This window comes from Ochotona princeps, chromosome 5 (genome assembly GCF_030435755.1).
Source record: "Ochotona princeps isolate mOchPri1 chromosome 5, mOchPri1.hap1, whole genome shotgun sequence".
NCBI classification, from domain to species: Eukaryota; Metazoa; Chordata; class Mammalia; order Lagomorpha; family Ochotonidae; genus Ochotona; species Ochotona princeps.
The window spans coordinates 97,717,089-97,740,312 of NC_080836.1; the positions used below are offsets into that span (position 1 = coordinate 97,717,089).

At 39.5% G+C, this 23,224-nt stretch overlaps 1 protein-coding gene across 1 annotated transcript in view; it reads left to right on the forward strand.

Annotated features, from left to right (window-relative positions):
* NYAP2 (neuronal tyrosine-phosphorylated phosphoinositide-3-kinase adaptor 2) overlaps nt 1-23,224 on the forward strand; it is a 248,291-nt gene that overhangs the window by 163,947 nt on the left and 61,120 nt on the right. Inside the window, exon 4 of the mRNA XM_004576765.2 lies at nt 22,987-23,196. Coding sequence (XP_004576822.1) covers nt 22,987-23,196 — 210 coding nt within the window. The remainder of the gene's footprint in view (nt 1-22,986; nt 23,197-23,224) is intronic.

Sequence of the window (23,224 nt, forward strand, 5' to 3'; positions counted from 1 at the left end):
GGCAGGACTCAGATCTACATTGTCGTGCAGGATGTGGGCATTTTGAGCAAATACTTGAACTATGTTATAGCAAAATTAGCCATCTGAAGAGAGCTCTGGGTTTTTTATAGGTGTTCTCTAAAAGCTCTGAGATATTAAATCGTTAAACATATTTTGACTGGATTTTTCCTGTAACTTTACTTGATATTCTTAAATAACTGCTTAAGGATGTCATCTCTTGGGGGTGGGAAATCAATTGTAGTTAATTGGGTTTTCCCAAACAGAGTGTTCCCATTCTCTTCAAAGTTATACATCTGTGCTTTCTCCCAGAAATACTGTGACATATTTCATATTTTTCAACAATGATTTCCCAATACAAATCAAAGTTGTCTGGGGAGCTAATGGAAAGTATAGTGTTCGTGTTCTGCAACCAGGATTTATCTTCTTCATAGAAGAGTTACTATTCCATATTTTCTTTTCTTTTATGATTTTTATTTACTTGGAGGATCAAAAGGCAGGCAGACAGAGATCTCCAACCCACTAGTTTGCTCCCCAATTGTCTGCCAAGGCTGGACCAAGACAAATCCAGGTGTCTAGCAGTCAGTAGAGATCCCCATAGCAGGGGTGGGGACTGTACCACCTGGGGCATCACCTCCTGCCTCCGAGGGTGCAAGTTAGTGGGAAGCAGGAATTGCAAAGCAAGCTATTGTGAACATAAGCACTCTGACCTGGATGCATACCAACCTCTGTGCCAAACGCACACTTTTCCCTTGCTCTTCTTGTAAGATTTTAATAGCTAATGACATCTTTATATTTCCCAAACATAGCTATTAGCAGCTGTGATTCCAACAATGTCAAGTTTTGCATTTGCTTTTGTAAAAATGGAATAGTCTTACTGCTGTCTGTAATGGAGAAATGATCCTTCTTAGCATTTAGTTTACTTCAGGAACATTTATGAATGTATTTTCAGAATTGCAGATTTCAGGAAGAATGGAAATGATATTTTCCTTTCCATGCATTAATATTTTTAGTGCCTAAATGTCTCTAATTGTTTTAGGAATTGAAGCAGCTTTCCAATTGTCTGTTCAAATTATTTGAGATTTAATTAAGGATGATTGCACCTGTGCATGCTTTCAGCTGCCCACACAAAGGCATCTACCAGTGGAAAAGATTGTCTTCCCTTCAAAATTAAGATGGAACTGTGGCTCTTTAAAGGATTATACACATAGAAGACTTTACTGAATGGTGTTAAGTAAAAAGTTTCCTGGCTAATTTCAGTCAAGGAATTTTTATCTCCTGATAACTGCTTTGAGCAGTTGATGTAAAACAGTTTATTATCATCCCTAAAGTGTTTTATGTTTATGAGGAGGCTAGTTGAGACAACCAAGTGAACACATCAGAATGCAACAGAATCTCACCTATCCACCCACTGGTTCTTTGCATGTGTTCTCGTATTTGTCAACTCAGTATTTCCTAATTTATGAAGTTGGGGAATAATCATAACAAAACTTGTGATCATCCTCAAACTTGCAGTGATCAGTTCTGTTCCAACTGTAATATTTTGAAAAGATAATCTAATAAATGTAGTTAACTCCCATCTAAATATGTTTCATTGCCTTAGCAGAAAAGGTAACTATTTGTTTTCATCTAAAAATAGGGAAATTTGAGTATTAATATTCAAAAATTTATGAAGTGTTGCTAAAACTTTCCATAGCATTGTAGGATAATTCTGAATCCCAGTTTTGTCTTAGGAGTAGTCAGGAACTTTTTGAAAAGGCCCTTGCTAAAGCCTCACCCTTGGTGGTCTGAGAACTCCCCAAGTGTTTCTAATAGGTAATGAGCATAAGAATGTCTAATATTAAATATGTCCTAATGCTTGTTGGCTGGATTCTAGGCTTGAATCCTCTTCAGTCCAGAAGTCTCATTTGCAGATAAGCAAATGGAGGTTCTAAAGAGGAAAGTGATCCTTCAAAGGTGGCAGAGTTGATTAGGGGCTAAGTTTGAATGGATAGCGAAGGGTTCCTAACACATTGGACAGTTCTGTCCACTGTTATGGCTGGGACTCTGTAGATCAACATACAGAGTTAACAGTTCTCTTCAGAGTTAACAAATTCTTTAAGTTTCCAAATGACTGGCTTGTACTGCGTTGTTAGTATTAATTTTATAGCATCCAAAATATCTAAGCAATTTCTGTACAAATGTGGCAAGAACGCACGACAGAAACTTCCATTTTGATCCACAAATGCATAATAATTTCCTATGCATATTAACTGCATATTCAGGATACCAAAGAACATTCTACCAGAGTCTACCAGTGTAGAGTGTTGCTTTATTTTTTTAATCATTCTGTTTCTCTGCTGTTGTTCAAAGAGTTATCTGACAGCAATATTTAGAAGTATTCATTAATTTCCACTTGGATTCCTTGCATCTAATGCATTGTCTACTTTCTCCCCATGGCGACAATCTAAGGAAGCAGAGATTGTTCATTTCTCACGTAAAGCCAACTCCACTTGAATATCTCATAAAAGGGCAACTCAAATGATAGCCATGGTTTCCTTATTCCAGTCATGCTATTGTTACTTCTCAGACTTGGCATGGTTTCTGCTGCATTTTGGCTACATGATTGTTAAAGCTGTTGGCAGAATCTAAGGATATTTTGCATATATAAAGCCACTTTCTTTTTCTGTCCCATGGGAAGCTATCATCAATTTGTTCGAGAATCCCTTCAAAACAGAACAAATTTTAAAAAAAGAAAAACACTGGCTTCAGTAAGGTGAAACTTTAATGAACTGTCATTTTTGTAAAGTACTTAGTTTTCCATAAATCCAGTTATAGCAAGAAAATATTTTATCTCCCTTAAAACTTCCAAGTTGAGTAGACATCATAAAGATGGTGTTACCAGAGACATGGACACAGAGGCAGAGGAAATAGAAAACATATCCAGTGTCACACAGATGATGGCAGAACTACATCAGGGCCAAGTTTTTCAAAGAATTAAACCTGGATGTTCATCGTGCCCATGTGTGTCCAGCATTACTGTGGCGAGGGTAGTGGAGGGGAGAACAAACCTGGAATCCAATACGTCTGAGTTGACCTCTTTTCATTAGTCATTAAGTTTATGCTAATTTACTAATCTGTTTCCTGCTTATGTGAATTTATGATCCTGCTTAGAAATGACTCCAGTGGTGGGTAGTCTGTAATTTTTTGATACATGTTGTAGAAAATGTTCAAAAGATGAATTCGTAAAATCTTCTAATCCAAACTTTGTGTCTGACAAGGAAGGTTACAGTGACAAAGCTCATTTGAAATTATGGAATTCCATAATTTTCTTATAAAATACAATTTGTAATGAATTAACTTGCGAGGCATAGAGACGAGGAAAGAGGGCCCAGAGAAAGAAAGAGAGATAACAGAGAGAGTGTGTATGTATTTGTTCATCCCTGAGTGTACAAGTGCTGCATTGGGACCGTAGCCAAAGCTGTAAGCTGAGAACCAATCTAGCTACCAATAGTGACAGGAACCCAATTCCATGCTCCCTCATCCTTGCTTCCTCCCAGGTTTGCGTTAGCTGGAAAGATGAATCAGGAACCCAAGCCAGGTATTGAACTCCAGCTGTTTCATGTAAGAATTTGGTGTCTTCGCTTCCAGGCTAAATGCCCACCTTCCTCTTGGAGACTGTTTCGTATGCATTGATTTTTTTTAATGTGTGCACAAGTGGATTTGGAGGGAGTTTAAGATGATGCTCAGCACTGTCAGGGCTCAGATGGGAACGACTGAAAGTAAACCATTGCCATGCCAGGGGCGTCAGAGAACCCTGGCACACACACTTAATGTGCTCAATTAGAGGCTGACATTTGCATTTTACATGCTGTTTTGAAGCAAAGAGGGTTGTTAAACAATAAGAACACAGCACAATCATGTTCTGTTTTTAATATGCAGAGATTTGACTCTGGGTTCAGACTAGTTGTTTAGTGAACTCTCAGTATAATCTTCTGGCATTTCCCTCACTAAGTCTTGACATCAGATTAAGACCATGCAATAAAATTGACTGATAAAATAAAACGCTTATCACTCTCACACACTTCCTCTGGGTGAAGTTTTTATACAACACTGATGATAGCACCATACCCTCTTCCTCAAAATACATGGAGATTGCAGCCTGCCGCCATCCAACACTCTCGGATTTTGTCTCTTTATAAGTTCAGATCTCTTTCTTGGTAATGTAAATCATTTGTTCATCCCCAGAAATGAGCTTCTTTTTCCATTCTTGCTCTCCACCTTCATTGAAAACATCTGCTTTGCTGCTGTGTCAGGGTAGATGCGAGGGAAAGGAGGCGGAATTGTGGCTGCGGCCGAGGGGAGTGGGAGATGATTCAGACAGGGGGTGCTTTGTGTAGAAGAAGCCCAAGTGCTTGAGGAATAGGTGGACAAAGAGGAAGCTAAGCATTCGAGAGCAATCTTGAAGCCTTTCTCCTGACTCAGGATTTGAAGGGAAGAAAACTGACCTCAGAGGAGAACAAAATCTTGAATGGGGCAGTGGTGGGGGTTGAGAGTGTCTCTGAGTCCTTTATTTCTCTGTATAATGTTATAAAAGTCCTAGAGAATTTGGAAAATAAAAAATCCAGACTCTGGCCTTTTTAGCATCATTGTGCAACTCACACTGAGGCCAAACTTTAGTTCAGAAAAAAATTAACTGCTTTGGCTTTCTCTCCCACCAGGGCCCAGCTTGCATATATGTTTGTTTTGTTTTGTTTTTGAGAGAAAGACCAGGAGCAGTTGGATAAAATGTGAGAAATTCTGGACCAATAGGTTTAGCAAAGTATGGAAAGGTGAAGGAAGGGTCTTACCCATACCAAACTATCTCTTGGGAAGGAGACAGCACCAACTGAGAACCTCAATTTGGAGTTCTTTTAGAGGAGAGAGCAGGGATTCCCACACTTATTTGAAGATCCCTGTTCTAAGTTGTGGCTGCTGTGGATTTCAGACACCTCCCAGGGAAAAAGGAAGGGAGAAACCAACTGGACACCTCAGAGCTTATGGAGGCAGGGCGGTGAAACAGCCCGACCACACTCGCCAGCCCTAAAAGGATTGGTGAACTGGCCAGGAGTTTCAGCCTAATCGTACTTGTAGTGACAGAGGCCTCCTCCCTCTATCAGGGTTGTATGCACCCGACAGGGGTAAGAGGATAAGAAATCATACTTCTTACCCAGAGAATGTGGTCATGGCTGATTCAGCAAAGAGGTTGGACCATCATACACTTCCTCATACGGTACACTATTATGTTAGGAAAGAGCTACAAAACACAGAGGAAATGAGGTACAAGCTCCTAACCAAAACACATTTATTAAAGAGAAACACACCTGGGCCAGTGCAGAGGCATGGTAGTCTAATCCTCCACCTGCAGTGCCAGCATCTCATCTGGACACCAATTTGTTTCCCAGCTCTGTGCTTATGACCTGGGAAAGCAGCAGAGGCTGATTCACATCCTTGGATTCCTGAACCAATGTGGGAGATCTAAAGGAAATTCCTAACTTATGCCCTTCAAATAAAAATGAATACAACTTTAAGAGGGGGGAAATATATTTTGCAGAGGTGGGTCATTGCCAGCGTACATATGGAGGAAGCATGTGGCAGTAGCTTAGATTAGGATTTCATGTACAGTTGATGTATTCATCTGCTTGGATGTCATAACAAACTCCCACAGCCTAGGTGGGTTAAACAGATACTTGTTTACTCTCATATCTAGAGTCCAAGTCCAAGGACTTGGCAGGCTCAGGTTCTCCCGAGGCCACTCTCCTTGGCTCACCGATGGTTTTCCTTCTTGGTGTGCCTGCATGTGGACTTTTCCCTCTGTGTTAGCATCCCTGGTGTTTTCCTCTTCTTGTAAGAGCATCAGTCCTGTGGATTATGGACACTAATATATTTATTTATGACCCCAATTAACCTTAACTCTCCCCTTAAAGGCACTATATCCAAATATAGTCACATTGGGAGTTTGTACTTTCAAATACAAAATGTAAGGAGACAGTTCATGTCATAACAGTTGGGAATAGTACATAGAAAACAAACTGTAAATAATTGAAAATGTCAGTGTGTATTAGGGTTTTTGTTGGGTTTCTCCTCTAAAAAACCAACAAAAGAATATAAGAATAAACTTAAGAGTGTGAATTCTAACTCTATCAGTAGCAGGTTCTGACATTCATTCCCCATTTTCAAAGTATGTTTCAGTGTAACTGTAGACCCCTTGGGATTGTTGTTGAACTTGGAAAAATTCACACTGGAGTGTAAGAGCAAAGAACCCTGTGGATTATATCGATATTCTGGACTTGCAAAATAACTAATTAAAGAAGTGAAGAACATTTCCGAGAACATACACGCCTGTTTACAGTTGTTAGACTAGCATTTTTAAAAAGTGACTATAGAATCATTTTGTTCAAAATGCCTTTAGCCCATTTACTGCGAAGTAATTATACTATGTAGAATTTGCCTTTAGCCTAAATCAACATCTTGATTCAGTAGGGGTTGCAGGAAGTGAGGGAGCTGGATTAGAAGCAACTTGTGAACACATGATGTAGACAGGAACAAAATAAAGGCTTCGAGTGGATTAATCCATTATTGAAAGTCTGGAAAGACAGAGTCATCCATTTTCAGATGTTGTTCCTGTCATGTCACATGAAAGACAAAGGAAAAGCTCTCAGGTTAGGCCTTCAGTGGCTTCTGAGACTTGCCACTAGTGACTTTGCAAAGTTTAACATGTACTTGTCTATCTATCTACACACAATTTTTAAATTGCTTTCCTTTGTTCTTTACAATAAGTGATCATATTCTTTTCCTTTTTTTGAGCCAATGTATTTTTACCTTGTTTTTTGAATTATTATTGTTTTTCTATATAATATGATTTTGTAGGTGTAGTGTTTCCCCTCTGCTTTCCCTTCCTCTCTTCCCTTCTGTTGGGTCTGGAATTTATCCCACCACCTTGAATAGAGGAGTTCTACATGAGACAATGCAAAAGCAAAGGAACTTTATTGCTAGTGCACTAAGGTCCAAGTCTCATCCAACTCAGTGGAGTCTTGACAAGGGCTCCGACGATGCATTTCACATAGTTCATATAGGGTTTTGGCTGCAATTCTAGGAATGGGCCATTGATTCTACGAACAGGCATTGGCAAGATTGTAATTGGTCAGTTCCTATTACCCGTGACCTTGGTGGTCGGTCTCTCTTATCTGTGCCCACCTCAGTGGTCAGCGTCTATCGCCATGACCACCTGATGACTAGGGACCTTTCAAGTCTTCTCTGATTGGTTGGCTCTGTCTAGGGTGTGTGGGGGCCCACTTTGGGAAAGTGAGTGCCTCAATTCTAGGGACTGAAACTTAGGCCTAGCCGGTCTGAGGCCTGCCCGGGGCCTGTCATGGCTTTACCTTGGTTCCCCTTGTAGCAAGCAAAGCTCTCAGTACAGAAGCCAAACTTAGCTTTATTTTCTTTATTGCTAGGCATTCATTTATTATTGAACTATTGCTTAATACTAGTCCCTAATACTATTTCTTATTACTATCATTCTAGTACTATTTACCTACTGCTTAACATACTATTCTCTTGATTCATTTATCACTCAGCACCCTTTGGTACTACTTAGCTCTTACTTTAGTTCCACAGTCTCACACTTCCATGCTACTATGTTCCTCCATATTATTACAGTAGTATAGCCCTTCAGTAATAGGCGCATGTCCAACATTCTGCTGTTTAAGTGTATCGTGGCAGTGTAGGTATAGGCAATGGTATAAAATGTAGTATCATATTATCAAGGTGTATTTAACCGTTTCATGGGAGTCATTTTATTTGGGAGTAGAGAAGCATACTGTTACATAACTTTGCTTCCTTATATACTGGTCTCCATTATATAGGTCATCAATGAATGTATATGTATATACGTGTTTACTTATATATCTACTTTTTTGTGTTTTGCATGAAGGTTGCCTTACATCACAGAGGACATATCATATTTATCCTTGTGAGATTAGCTTATTTCACTGACCATAATGGTCTCTAATTGGGACCATTTGGTTGCAAATGGTAGAATTTCATTCTTTTTAATGACTGAGTAGTTTTCTAGTAGAATAGATGTACCACAGTTTCTTTATCCGTTTCTGTTTCAACTGGTATCTAGGTTGTTTAAATGGCTTTTCTATTGCAGATTGTGCTGCTACAAATATGGGGTGCATGTCACTTTCTCATGTGTATTTCACTTCCTTTGGATATATTCCCAGGAGTGAAATAGCTGGGTCATACAGTAGATCCATTTTCAGTTGTTTGAGCACTCTCCGTGCCGACTTCCATAGTGGCTGCACTAGCCTACTTTCCCACCAACAATGGAGTAGGCTACCTTTTCGCTACATCCACAGTAGCAGGTGTAGTTAATGGAATTCTGAATGTAGACCAATCTCACTGGAATTAGATGAAACCTCAGTGTTATTTTTAATTTGTGTTTCCATAATAGCTAGGGAGCCTGAGCATTTTTTCATGTCTATTAACCATGTGGATTCATTATTTTCAAAATTGCCTGCTTATTTCCTTCACTCATTTGACCCCAATATGGTTAAATCTTTTTCAAAAGGGGATCCTCTGTCTGAACCAGTTCTGCTTCCACCCTTGATTCTTATTTTCTCCACTCCTGTTCAACAAATCTTTCTTCCACATTGTCATGTATGGTGCATAGCTTCCTCTGCCTGCAAAACTCGAGCAACTCTTCCCTATCTTTCCCTTTGACTCACCTGCTAGAATAGGTTGTTAATCTACCTTTTTCTTGCATCTAACATCTCTTGCTCTCTCTTTTATCAGAGCTTCCAGTTGGCACTAGTTCAATTGTTTTCTTCCTTAAAGTAGGAAGATGGAGCACAAATCAGGTGAAAGTTATGAGATTTTAATCTTACTCATTCCACAAGGTCGCAGTCCCTGGCACCCACAATATCAGTGCCAATGAAGTAAAGTCATGTGCGTCTTACCACTGGCTGGATATGACATCTGTCAATCTATTATCATAAATATTACATAGTAATTGCGGTTTGAATTATATAGTACTATTCAGTACACAGGAGATGTAGGTGTCCCATTTGAAAGCTGCCATGGATTTTTTTTGTGAGTATATATCACAGTGTCAGGAGATGTGCTGTACATCACCTTGACTGTCTTGACATTGTAACTGATATCCCCCCAAAGTTTATCTACAAATCTTATACAATCTTTACCTTTTCTGAAAATAAAATTGTGTCGTCTTTTGTCATTTTTGTTTTAGTCAATAAAACAATTCTTAAGAGAAATACACTAAACCAAAACCAAATTATCTTTATTAAGACTAATTATTCAGATACCCAAAGTTCAAATCCCAGTTCCCGGAATTACGCATCTCTGGCTGATTTACGATAATGAGTGACTGAACTCTAAACTCCTAACTGGCTTAGGGTTACTATAACAAATCATCATTGTGCAATGGCTTAAAAAAAAACCAAACGTTTGTTTCTCATGTTTATTCCTCCTGGTGGAGACTTGCTTCCTGGCTTGTAGACAACTGTGTTACTGGAACTGCAGAGAAGCAGCTCTGGTGGCTGTTCCTCCTCCCTTTTACATGGATGCTAATGCCATCCTGAGAGCTGCACCCTCCTCAGCTCATTCACAAGTAGAGTACCGCTCCGATGCTCCACTTTTGGGATGTACTCCTAATGCATGTGGTACTGTTGCCCTGAGGTTTCTGCCTCCCACACATCTATGTTGAGATATGGAAGCATTCTTTTCAGCAAACTGAAATTTCCTAAGCAGAAATATCTTAAATGTTCCTCTCTAAGCTTATTATCCAACAAAATCCTCAGTTGTTGCTAACAGTAAGGCATGTCAACATGCTTGCCTCGGAAGGCTGTGGAAGGAGTGGAGAGGTTCGTAATGAGGGTAGTGTGCCATCTGACACACCAGCACTTACACTGTAGCTCCAATATCCATGCAGCACATGCTATTATAATACCTTGTAGACAATCCCGACTTTTCAAAAGAAACTGAGTGATAACAACTTCCCTTTTTAAAAGACAGGGGAAAGCGTTGATGGTATGACTGATGTTTGTTTAAGTCAGGATCCATATTTGGCTGAAGTTTCCTAATCTGTCATCAGGGTAACACTGAGCCTTGAGCTGAGTAACGACTTTGGTGAAGTCCTTTATTATATCTGCCTTTTCAAGTAGATATAATCCAGTGATAACCACTCTACCAGCTTTATACACTTTGATAAAAAGTGAGACACTACAGCATCTGCATGTTTGGTTGAGAGCTTTTAAAGACCACCCAACCTGTTTTTCAAAAATCCTATGTATGATCCTACACTGTGAAGTGTTATTGTTGGAAACCATGAAACGAGAGTCACTTAGTATCAACCCGTACGCAAGTTCCCATATGTCATGGTGAGAGGTTCATTTTCAATAATGACCAGGACTCTGGTTTCTCTATGAAGTCTTTGCTAGCTTCCATTTATGTGACCTTAGGCAAGTTGTGAAAAGATTTGGAGCTGTTTCAACAACTTGAAGATGATTAGGATTCATTGCATATCCCATTCTACTAAAGTGTACAATGTCTCCTTGTGACTAAGGGGTCACTCCAGGTGCCTTCTTAGCACAAAACTTGACTTTATTTCTCATATTATTTGAATCCATGCCATCTCTAGATGCCTGAGCTATTGTTCTTTCTCTCTGTATATTTGAAGAGAAGACATGCCTTTGATGTACAAATTGACATAACTGACCCCACAATGACAGAGTTCACTCTGAAGAGAAAGAATAATAAAAAATAAAAATTGCCCTTGCTCCTCAGTGCCCTTTTCATTGTGTAGTCATAGGAGCCTTTGCTCTCCTTTCCCTGAGAGACTTGGAAAATGGAATAATAGATGTGCTGTTAGAAGACCTAGGTAAACCCGCCTGTCTGGCCGGCTGTGATCATGAGCTCCAGACACGAGGGCACGCAATTAGAGTACAGATCAGCGTGACCAGGAGAGTGAGAGTTCTAGATTTATATTCTAAAGATGTGGCCGGGAGAGAGATTCCTTTGCAGTGTATTTTCAGGAGTGTTTGTTTAAAAGGAGAAATAAACTGGAATACTGCTATGTTTTGAATATGTGCTCTGAAGGTTGGGGTTCAAATGGAATCCTATTGCAACAATGTTGATAGATGAAATCTAAAGTGGTGGTGAGGTTCTTAGAGTCATGTAAATGGTTAATGTTGTTCCCATAGGAGTTAGTTATCATGGATGTGGGTTGTTCCTTGTGCCATATCATAATGCAGCATGAAATCTCTTAGTGGATATGGGTCACCCCAACTTAAGTTTCCCAGCTTCCAGAAATTAATATATATATGTGCATATAGGTATAATTAAATATATATATTTAGAAATTAAATATATTGTTTAGAAATTTTCCAATTTTAGGTATTCTTTCGTAGCAGTAGAAAACAATCAGTAATGGAGAGCTAGTGGTTGCTGGTGCTTGAGGGAAGCTGGTTTCTGTCTAAGAGCACTGAGGCAGTTGGACATGCTAGAACTTTGAGCCAAGGTTTCCTATGAGGTGAGAATCTCATTCTCTGAAAAGACCCCAACCCAAAGGCAAGGAGACCTCAGTCAGATTTACATACCCATACCAGCTTGCCTTCACTGGACTGTTGTAATGAGTGATTTCCAAAGTTTCCTTTAGTTCTGAAATTTGGTGGCTTAATCCAATACCCATCTGAAAATGCAATTTAGTTCAATGTTTCTATTAGCACTTGAAATGTGTTGTCTTTCTGCTTAATTAATTTGCCCAGATCACATTCCATTATTTTCATTGTTCAGCAGTTGGAATAGAATGGGCTGATTTTGATCTTGATTATAGCAACGGGAGCGGAGTGATTGTGATGCATTCTTTATGTCCACAGGAAGTTTATGCTCATCAGCTGCATAAGCTCTGGGGTCTGGATTGCCAGACATAAATACAATTCATAAATGATACCTACGTGAGAGGCAGTAGCCAACGTGAACCACAAAACAAATGAAGTTCTTATCTAAATCATTTGAGTCATTTTTATGTTCATCAAACAGCTGAGTGAACTGGCAAAATAATCCTGTGAAATATTGTAAAAAAGAATAGAATTTTGAATATCCAAAAAATGCGTTGCTGTTTATACTGCCACAGAGCACTAATTTTCCTAGGAAGACTGCTTATTTCCTGGTAAATTATTAGCAAGTTGAATAGGAACTCTGTGGCTTAACAGAAACGACAATTTTGGCTGTAGTAACTAACTCATGTTTTTGAGTGACGGAGCTTATTAATTCGTTGCTCCTGCCATGACCCATGTGGTTGGAAAAACTGGAGCCATGAAAGCGATCCTGAGATGCAGCTACAGCCCAGAGTTAGAACTAAGACATTGCCTGTTCAGGGCCAGTTGAGCATGAGTTGATTCATCTCTTTGATTGTCAGGACTCTAGTAGCGATGGAGTACCAACATGAAAGATGCTGGGTCTAATCTGTCAGCTCTGTGGCCTTGTAGGAGGGACCCGTCATGATGAGCAACAGGTACAAGTGACACGTTGGCCAGTGATATGCAAACTAGGAGTGCAAGACATGATTTCCCTGTACTGGGTCATGGGATGCAGAGGGTGGACTGGCAATTACAGAGGGCTTTAAAGCAATACCATACTTACTTAAAGAATCACAGTTTGAATCCATGCCTTGTAGATGGACTTGTAATTACTTCATTCACAGCTTTTGCACAGAGGTTTGACAGTAGTACCTGGACACAGAGAGCTGCTATCCTGACCCTTCCTTTTTTTGGAATTATTTTTGTCACATGGTCCTAAGACTTTCCTGCCACATAGGAGCATCATTTTACAAATACAGACCAACATATTTAAAACAAAATCAAGGATTTTCAGTAAACACTCAGATGGATGGTAATACTACACTTTAATCATATACTGTAATTGCCAGATCTAAACTATTGCAAGAGAACAGATACTCGGGTCACTCTACATGGTAGGATTAGGGCAGCTCAAACCTACTGTTACCCATTTACTGTGCTTTCAATTTGAACACGGAAAGGGATTGGGAAATAACTAATAGGAACAAATACAATGGAGACAAGTTAAACTCACTAGATCATTTTATCTTAGGAGATTAGTGTATAAGGCTTAAAACAAGTGATATCCAGAAAACTACTCACCAACCCCATCATTCATATACAGGAAAGAGGAATCTCCACGGCTGCCATCAGCAATGCCAAGGATGACTTTCCGTCTTAATCCAAAGTACATTGGCCCTGTAGGCCTAATAGAGCTGGAAGGTAATTGTATTGGAAATTGAGGTGAAAGGAATTACAATGGAATACATGTCAGAGGGAGATTTTCTATAACACAGAAGAGGAAAATTGAAGGATGAAGTTGAAACAAAGATGGCGGGGGGAGTGTAGAGCATAAAAGAGCACTGAGTGCATCCATTTCCTGTCCGCCTCCTGGACTTTGTTGGGCTCTCCCTACCTGGGGAATACATCCTCAAGGAACCCAGTCACCGTTTTCTCTCAACGAGGACAGGATAGACACGTGCTCTTATTTAATCTTCCCATACATACAATAGCTGCAATCTGTTTAAGAACATTGACACAGACTAAATAGGAAATAGAAGAAGACTGAAATGTGAAATTTTTGCCTGCCTTTGAAGACTCTAAACCTCTTCAGTGAGAAAAATGAACCAACAGTAACAAATCCCTATGGAGACCAAAAAATCTGTTAAAATGTTTGCGGAGAGGGGAGAGCGTTGTCCATTGTGCATGATGCTTCCTCCCCAGACATTCATACGTGAAGAGCTATTGGTGTTAAATTGTATTTTTTGTCCCCAAAGTCTGAGAGACAGGGATATTTACAAATGAATATTTACCAGATTCTCAGTTGCCGGTGACTAGCTCTGGCTGACTTGAGAGCTTGCAAAGGACGCGTGGATTGGCGAGATGAAGAAGAGATAAGACGCAGACCACTATGACATGATGCTCATAATGGACAACTCAGAAAAATTGCCTTCTTGATTTATACACAAATCATCACAGCTTTTGTACAATATTCAATTCTTTCATTTTGACTTTATGGTTAACAGAATACAAAAAACAATCCTAAGGAAAACATTTTCAACTAACCATTACTCATTGAAACCTGCAGTCACCTGGCTGAAGCCAGGAACTCCACGTTTGGCAGCACATGCGGTTACATAGTGACAAGTGGTTTACTTATACTTAAAATCAATTTTTACTAAACACAAACAAACTAATATTGCTTAAAATATTAAGAGTACAGAATTAAAAGATCATAAATGAAAGGATTTTATAAAAGCATATAATAGATTCTCTGCTAAATCTTATAATCAAATATGCATTAATTACCGTCACCTTCACCTAGTGCTGATTCAGGTGTTTTTGTTCTTTTGTTAAAGGCAGTGAAAGGGATCAAGGCAACTCAGCCAATCTACAAACAGAGGGCTTTTACAAGAAACTTCCTTTTATCTTTATAAACTGTTTTCTTTCCCTAAGTATAAGTGCCAGTATAAGGTTGAGATTTTAAGCCATTGTGAGGGGGTTCATATTTGTTTCCCTTTAGGAGATGCCCTATATACTTTTTGCTTTCTGTGCTGAGAAACTAAAATGCATCATATCATGTGTTGTAACAGTTCGAGGCGCATGGCAAACAAACTCTCTGTACCTCCATGATTGCCATCTGTTCCAAGATATTATCAAGCCATTTCTTAAGGAAATCATTACCTATACTAGGGCAAACTTCAGGACAAAGGTGGGCACATAACAGGATATTTGGAAACATTGTGGGCTCAATTGTACTATTGTATACTTTTAGCTGCGTTTTTATCATAACATGATTGATCAATTTGAGGTGTCATACCAGTTACAGGAATCACTTCACATTAGCAGAAAAACAACAACACCCTCAGGAGAATTCTATGAAACATCAGAGAGGTGATTGAGTGTCCATACAATGGGGTGAGGCAGCAATGAGGTGACCAGAGACATTCTGTGGGGCCTTGCGTCCGCAGCCAGAAAATTATCCTAGCCTTGCTAACCGAGGAGTGGTGCTCATTACACACCCGTGCCATCCGACCCAACTGCATGGCTCTCCACACTCAGTGCAATTTTTTCATTGACAGAGTAAATGTGTGTGAGGATGAGTAAGACACTTGCAGAATCCAGTCCTGCTGGAGCAGATATAGCCACCAAAACCATTACAACTTGAGAGCTATGTTTTCAAGCTGGCTGAGGCTGCAGAACAGGAATGGGGAGGGACAGAAGAAAGCAGAAAGCCGAACAATGCAGACTCCAGGATGAGCTAAAGAAGCAAGTTGTAGAAAAGCTTTGAGAAGGAACTTCAGGGCAGCTGCGAAAGCATGATAGATTGGTATTCGGGAGAGAATATGTGGTCACAGAAGGATTGCTCCAGATCTCTCAATTTTATTCTACAGGACTTAAAAACTGTGAGAAGTTTAAGATGATGATGTGTGAAATGCCTTGTCTAAAAGGATATTTATATAATGCAGTAATACGTGTGCATTTATTTTCACAGCAGGCATCCAACTCAAGACCAGATTTCAATGTAAGGATGAGATCTTTTTGAGTCATACCACCATTTGTTCAATGAACAGAGGATGAGCCACTTTCTGTGCGGTTAGCATATGTGCTATAAGTAGGGACTTTCCACTTGAAGACTAAATCCTGAGACCTCATATAAAACAATATTCCATTGCAGAAGACTATTCTAATTACATAAAGTCTATGTTACTAAAATCAATATTGTTTTATGGACTTAAAAAACAAAACAAATCATTTATTTATCTTCCTTGGTGAGGCAAATTTATAAAAGAAAGAAGGAGAGAGGTCTTTCATATTCTGGCTCAGTCCCCAAGTGGTCCCAATGGCCAGAGCTGAGCTAATCCAAAGCCAGGAGCCAGGAGCTTCCTTCAGGTCTCTCAAGCGAGTACAAGGTCCCAAGGCTTTCGGCCAGCCTTCACTGCTTTCCCAGTCTATGAGCACGGAGCTGGATCAGAAGTGGAGCAGCTAGAACATGAGCTGATATCCATATGGGATACTAAAACTTACAGGTGGAAGATTAGCCAGTAGAGCCACCACGTCATTTCTTTAACAGACTTTTAAAAGATATTGAAATACATGGATGTGGACAGATACATCCTATTCCTTTAAACACATTTCCTTGAGCTTTCAGTATATGTTACTTAAATAGTTCTTAGTGTGATTGTCCACTTATGGTCTTATCTTTTTTAACGGTTATTTTGAAAATTTTCAGATTAAGTTTATTAACACATTTTGTTAGCAAGTTTTCTTTGGTCATATATATATTTATGGCATATAACCAAATATATCATTCAGAAGTGATCTATATTATATAAATTATCATGATTTTCATACAGATCTTTTAGCTGTAGCTTCTATTTAAAAGGCAACCACTCAGGTGCTCCGCCTTAGACCTGAGTAATACAATTTCTTCGACTCTTTTGTGTAAGTTTCTCTGAATATACCTGCCAAAATTCACTGAATATAACCTCTGGGATATGAAAACAAAGAACACAGAAATGGGGAAAAATGATCCTTTTTGTTTCCAAAGCTGTATTGTGCTTTTATTTAGTTGAGGCTTGAGACCTAAGTGACACTCCCCTGTCAGGTACATAGAAGTCATTTGAATGAGAACAAAGACAGGGTTGTCACGGGAGGGGCCTTGACACACAGCTCAGCCTTTCATATTTAAAACACTGTCTGAGCCAGCAAGAACAATACAGGACCTAAGGCTGAATTATAGCGCTTTTTATGTTGGTTACTTCCATCTCCGGTGGGAGAGGAGTTCATGTGTGTGCTAAGTAAAATACTGCCTCTAAACTGAGTAAGTGCTCAATGGTTGTAATGAAGGACAATAGAAAAATAAATAATAAAACAAGCATATCAAGGGTTTGTTTAAAATCTGCAAGAGAAAGGGCAGTGAAACAGATGGGTCCTTCAGCTTAGAGTAGGTGACATTTGGAATTCATGGTTACATTTTATTTGAAACTGTGAATAAACAGCTTGGGTATAGTCTGTGGTGTTCTTATCCAATGCTGATTTCACCGTGTTTGTCTCAGGGCACTGAAAGGAAGCATTTGTTAAATTGCCTTGCTATAATTATTTTGTGGCGATCTATTATTTCTAAAACATTTTGACTTTTTCTGTATCAGATTTCAATGAAACAAGAATTTAAGTTTATATGCAGGCTCATTTGAATGCTGAATTCTTTTCTGAGACTGTTATCACAGAATTATTCTCCTGATCTAAGTTCATCTCATAGAGAGTCTTTCATGAAAGGTGTTTCCACAACTGCATAGCATCTTAGAGCTAGAAAAAAGACCTGCAGTAGCATAGAAATAAATGAAGAATAAACAAACCAGAATAGGAAAACTACTTATTCAGCACTAGTGTTTGGCAGACTCATGGGAAAGCAGAAAAGTGGGAAAATTTTATAACAGGGAAAAGTCCTGCATTCTATTTGAGCTAATACAATATGTGTATGTGGTTAATGACAATCCAACTTAGTATTCAGTCACTCAGCTTAAAGGTACATTTTCCAGAAAGTAGTTGAGTTTTGGCCAGTCATTGCTTCCAGGCTTTCAGCCAATCATGCCACAACCTCTAACTTCCGTCCAAATGAGCCAAACCCAGAACTATGATTCACCTTGCTAATCTTTTTCCATCTCTAAATATTGCCTGTGCTTGGACCTCTCTGAACCTTTCATGGTTCACGGTGATGCCAAATTCACACATAATTTCTCTGCTCAAATAAACTTTGTTGAATTTAGTTTTACTAAAATTATTTTCTTTTAACAAAGGGAAGACTGTGCTTTGATAGGAGGCAGCTGGCTTGGGTAGATGTAAACCGGTCCTCTGAAAATGGTACATCCTGAGTCATTGGTTAACCATGACTATTTCAAGCGAGCTTTTAAGTCATTACAAAGTTGGATACTGGGGCAAAACTTGGGGGAAATTGCCGGTTATGAATCAAGTCTTTTTTGTTTAGGGTCAGTTATTTTGCAGGCCACACTCTTGCTGCCTGTGTTATGTGTTAAAAGATAGTGGGTCTGACTTCCTACAAGTGTGACTTGAATTTAGAAGATTGGCTGTCTGGACTTGGTACTGTAGATAATAGGTTTGTAATTTTATATGTTGTTAGGAAAGAGGCGTGAAACAGAAGGGAGATGGTGTGGAAATTCACAGCCATTTCAAATTTATTGAAGATTAATAAATTTGACGGAGGTACCTTACTGTAGATATATAAGATACAAGATAGACACAGCAAAAGACAAGAGTCCGGTCTTTCATCAGTCCAAGGGTCTTGGGGTGTTTACAAAGATGGGGAGTTCAGAGAGATGAGGAGTGGTTAGATGTGAAATAGCTTTACAAAGGCATTTCAAGCTCAGTAGGTTTCTCCTCCTCCGGGTCAGGTAGTTGGAAAAGAGTGCAGAGGGCAGAGTGGGCAGCATTGCTGGTGTAAGTTAAGGATGTCTTTAGGAATGCAGAGCAGGAGACCCTCAGGGATGGGTTCTCCACACAATCTGGGTAACATACTAGGCAAGCAACAAGAAGAGCTGGAGCTTGTGCCTTGCTCCACTCTGTCATCTGGCTATTTTTCTTTTGCTGTGATTTCTATTGATGTGTAGCCCAAACATAGAAAGACTGACAAATTCTTGTAGATTAGGGCTGAGACCAATGTTGTGGTGGTACCCTATGAAACTGTTGTCTGACAGTATCCCACATAGGTACCCATCCCTGTTTCTTGCTGCTCCACTTCCCATCCAAGTAACTGCTAATGGTGTGAAAAGAGCAGTGGAGGATGGTCCAAATATTTAGTCTCCTGCTGTGGCGGAGGCCTGCTCCGGCTGACTCAACACCTTGCAAAGGATGCATGGATCGACAAGACAAGAAGAGAAGAGATATGAGGGATATGAGGCAGAGGCAGAGGAGGCATGGACCACTGTGGCATGATGCTCATAATGTACAACTCAGAAAAGTTGCCTTCTTTATTTATAGACAAATCAACACAAGCTTTTGTACAATATTCAATTGTTTCATTTTTACTTCATTACAAAAGAATGATTACAAAATCAATCCTAAAAAACATTATTATTATTTTACTTCAGAGAAAACATTTTCAGCAAGCTATTACTCATTCAAACCTGCAGTGACCTGGCTGAAGCCAGGAGCTCCATGGTTGGCAGCACATGCAGTTACATAGTGACAAGTGGTTTACTTATATCCAAAGTCAATTTTCACTAAATGCAAGCAAATATTGCTTAAAATATTAAGAGTACAGAAATAAAAGATCATAAATGAAAGGATTTTATAAAAGCATACAACAGATTCTTTGCTAAATCTTATAATCAAATATGCATTAATTACCGTCACCTTCACCTAGTGCTGATTCAATTGTTTTTGTTCTTAGTGTTGATTTAATTGTTTTTTGTTCTTTTGTTAAAGGCAGTGAAAGGGATCAAGTCAACTCAGCCAATCTACAAACAGAGGGCTTTTACAAGAAACTTCCTTTTATCTTTATAAACTGTTTTCTTTCCCTAAATATAAATACCAATATAAGATGGAAGTTTTTATAAACTGTTTCTTTCCCTAAGTATAAGTGCCAGTATAAGGTTGAGATTTTAAGCCATTGTGAGGGGGTTCATATTTGTTTCCCTTTAGGAGATGCCCTATATACTTTTTGCTTTCTGTGCTGAGAAACTAAAATGCATCATATCATGTGATGTAACAGTTCGAGGCGCATGGAAAACAAACTCTTTGTGCCTCCATGATTGCCATCTGTTCCAAGATATTATCAAGCCATTTCTTAAGGAAATCATTACTTATATTAGGGCAAACTTCAGGACAAAGGTGGGCACATAACAGGATATTTGGAAACATTGTGGGCTCAATTGTACTATTGCATACTTTCAGCTGCGTTTTTATCATAACATGATTGATCAATTTGAGGTGTCATACCAGTTACAGGAATCACTTCACATTAGCAGGAAAACAACAACACCCTCAGGAGAATTCTATGAAACATCAGAGAGGTGACTGAGTGTCCATACAATGGGGTGAGGCAGCAATGAGGTGACCAGAGACATTCTGCGGGGCCTTGCGTCCGCAGCCAGAAACTCGTCATAGCCCTGCTAACCGAGGAGCAGTGCTCATTACACACCCATGCCATGCGACCCAACTGCATGGCTGCTGTCCAATTTGATGACATGAGTCCATAGTCTTTGGCCTGGTCCTACCCTGAACAATGAGGCCATATAAGGAATGAATCAGCAGAATGTGGGATTTCTCTGTATCTCTCTTTCTCTCTCTCTAACTCTTAATTGAAAATAAACAAATTGAAGAAAATTTATGAAGAAGTAAAATTTATTTAAACGTGTTTTTTTTTAAATTATTTATTATTTAACTTCAGTAATTACATTGTATTATGTGACACAGTTACATAGATACGTGTATTTTTAAAAATTATTTTACGGCACTTTTTAGATCAAAACATCTTGAAATGTGGAATAATTTTATATTCCAAAAGTGTAATCCAGGAAGTTCAGCAGGGCTGGTATTATCTCCTTTTTTGTCGTGAAGAAGAAACCAAATGCTGCGTCGCCTGGGTCACCAGCCAAGGCCGAGATGCCCAGGCCTTTCATATTTCAGACTCAGGCTGCTCAATATATTATAATCTGTTCTATTTCTGTTCCACAGATGTAGATAATGGGCCATCAAAGTGTGATATTTTTTATTATCACTGCGTTGAAGGGAGATAATTTAATGAAAACTTAAACCTAAATGTAAAGAAAACAACATACACATTCTTTAAATCACCTCCATTATATTTTTACTATGTCCTTTCTCAAAATTCCCTTATTGACATAAATTTTCAAATCTATTGCATTTTATAACTTGTGATGACTGGATAGTAAGATTTTTGGAAATGCTGTTAGCTCCATGCCATTTCAACACATGTATTATCACAGGATATTCTTGTCCAACGAAGCATGTTGTATTTCTATTTTTGTCCTCTATTACCTATATCAGAAAGATGTGAGAGAAGCTGGGAGGTTTACTTAACTAATTCATTGGTTACATGATACAGCAATTAAGCAGCACGTGGAGGAAAAAAGCAACCCTCAGGTTGCAATCTGAGGAATTCTGAGGTAGAGCAGTTACTAACAGAGAAAATACGAGGATGGTCGGTCGTAACCCCACAGAGGTTGTGACATGGGTGGTTCAGGCTTGAGAAGATACTTATAAGACCCTGTAGAGTGAATTCGATACATGCAAGATACAGGGCAGCAGTAAAAGTAGCTTTAGAAGACACTGTTGTTTCTGGTGGGCTGGAAGGGGAAAGGAGCCACAACCCATTTAATGCTGATTTTTTTGTATGGTACTCACCAGTGATTAAAAGGGAGCCAGGGAAGAGAAAGAGGTTGCAATTCATGAGGACCACATTAAAGAGATTAGGCATTGTTTTTTATGTAACAAGAGGCTTCTGAAAGGACTTTAGTCAGAGGTACATTATCATCAAATTTACATTTTAATCAGGTAATGTTGGCAGTATAAAGGGCATGTACCCTGGGGAATCCAGGGCAGTGCCAAGGAAATAAGTTGCAGCAATTCAAGGGAGGTGATTAGTACTTGAACCAGAGCACCTGAGCCAGATGTGGTGCAAAACAGAAGACATTCAGCTGAGTTGTTCCAAGAGGCTGTTGAGTAGATAGATCTGAAACTAAAGAGCTTGATCTGGGCTTCTCATAAAACATTTAGGAATCACTTCTGAGACCATCCAGGCCTGCTGAGGTCTTGACCATACCTTCAGGTGGGCGACACCAACATTGCCCACCCATTTTCTAACTAATTAAGAGACCACCAATGGGGAACAGCTTACCTGTAGGTTCCCCCGCCCAACAAAGAGGGGTCAGGGAAGGCTTAAAATCCCAAGACCCTTCCTCAAACCCTCCTCTTTCTAGAGGCACTCCACCTCCTGGCTTTCTCTCCGGAGGTGCTTCTCTTTCCCTCTCCCTTCCCTGCTCACCTGGTCCCTTTGCAAGTAAACTTTTCTGTCTGCAACAGATTCCCGGCTTTTTATTTCTATACTAAGCTGAGGAAAGAACCCACCAGGCATTTCTGGTAACATATTTTCCCTGGCACCTCTTTGTTGGGCTGGGAACCTACAGGTAAGCTGTTCCCCATTGGTGGCTGTTAATTAGTTAGAAAATAGGTGGGCAATGCGTGTGCCGCCCACCTGAAGGTGTGGCCAAGACCTCAGCAGGCCTGGATGGTCTGAGGATTGCTGAGTGAATCCTGGAGGTAAAGATTAGAGAAAGTCTATGCATACTGAAAAGGACAGCCGAGATATAAGGCACAAGTGGAGATGCAAAAGATATAAATAGTATAGAAGAGACACTAGACAGAGTAACACATGACGACGGACCATCCTGGAAGCCAAGGAAATTTAAGATAGAAGTAAGTACATAATCAGAGTTGGCAAATGGCTGAGAAACGTCTACCGCATTACCAACGCACAGCCAGTAGAGGAATTTAGCTAAAGCTCTTTTGAGTAGAGTGGTTGTATTGAACGGCTGTCACAGTGAATAGTGAAATGAATACAGAATGAATAATTAGAGAGTAGAATGCAGTGAGAGTCAAGACTCAATGACACAATTTTTCCAGAGATCAAACATTCTTTCCAAGAGAAATGAGCTCACATACCTCAGGAAGAAAGGTCAGGATATATGTGTGTTGCTGTTGTAGCTTAATATTGCAGTCCTCAACACAAGTCTGTTCCTAACAATATATTGAAAGCATTTTAGAAAATCAGTCTAATTTTTTTAATGGGATTGGGGAAGAATTTAACTTTTGTGTAATAGAACACCCTATTATTTTGGCTAATACACAGAATCAACAGAGGAACTGAAAATCCGAAGCCACAGCACGGAGCCATTACCAAAGCTGGACAACAAAGAGAGAGGCCACCACGGGGCGTCTTCATCCAGAGAGCCTGTCAAAGCTCAGGAATGGGATGGAACACCAGGTCCACCAGTCGTCACCAGCCGGCTGGGAAGGTGCTCTGTGAGCCCCACCTTGTTGGCTGGAAACCACAGTTCAGGTAAGGAAGGTGATGGTTTTCTCAATGG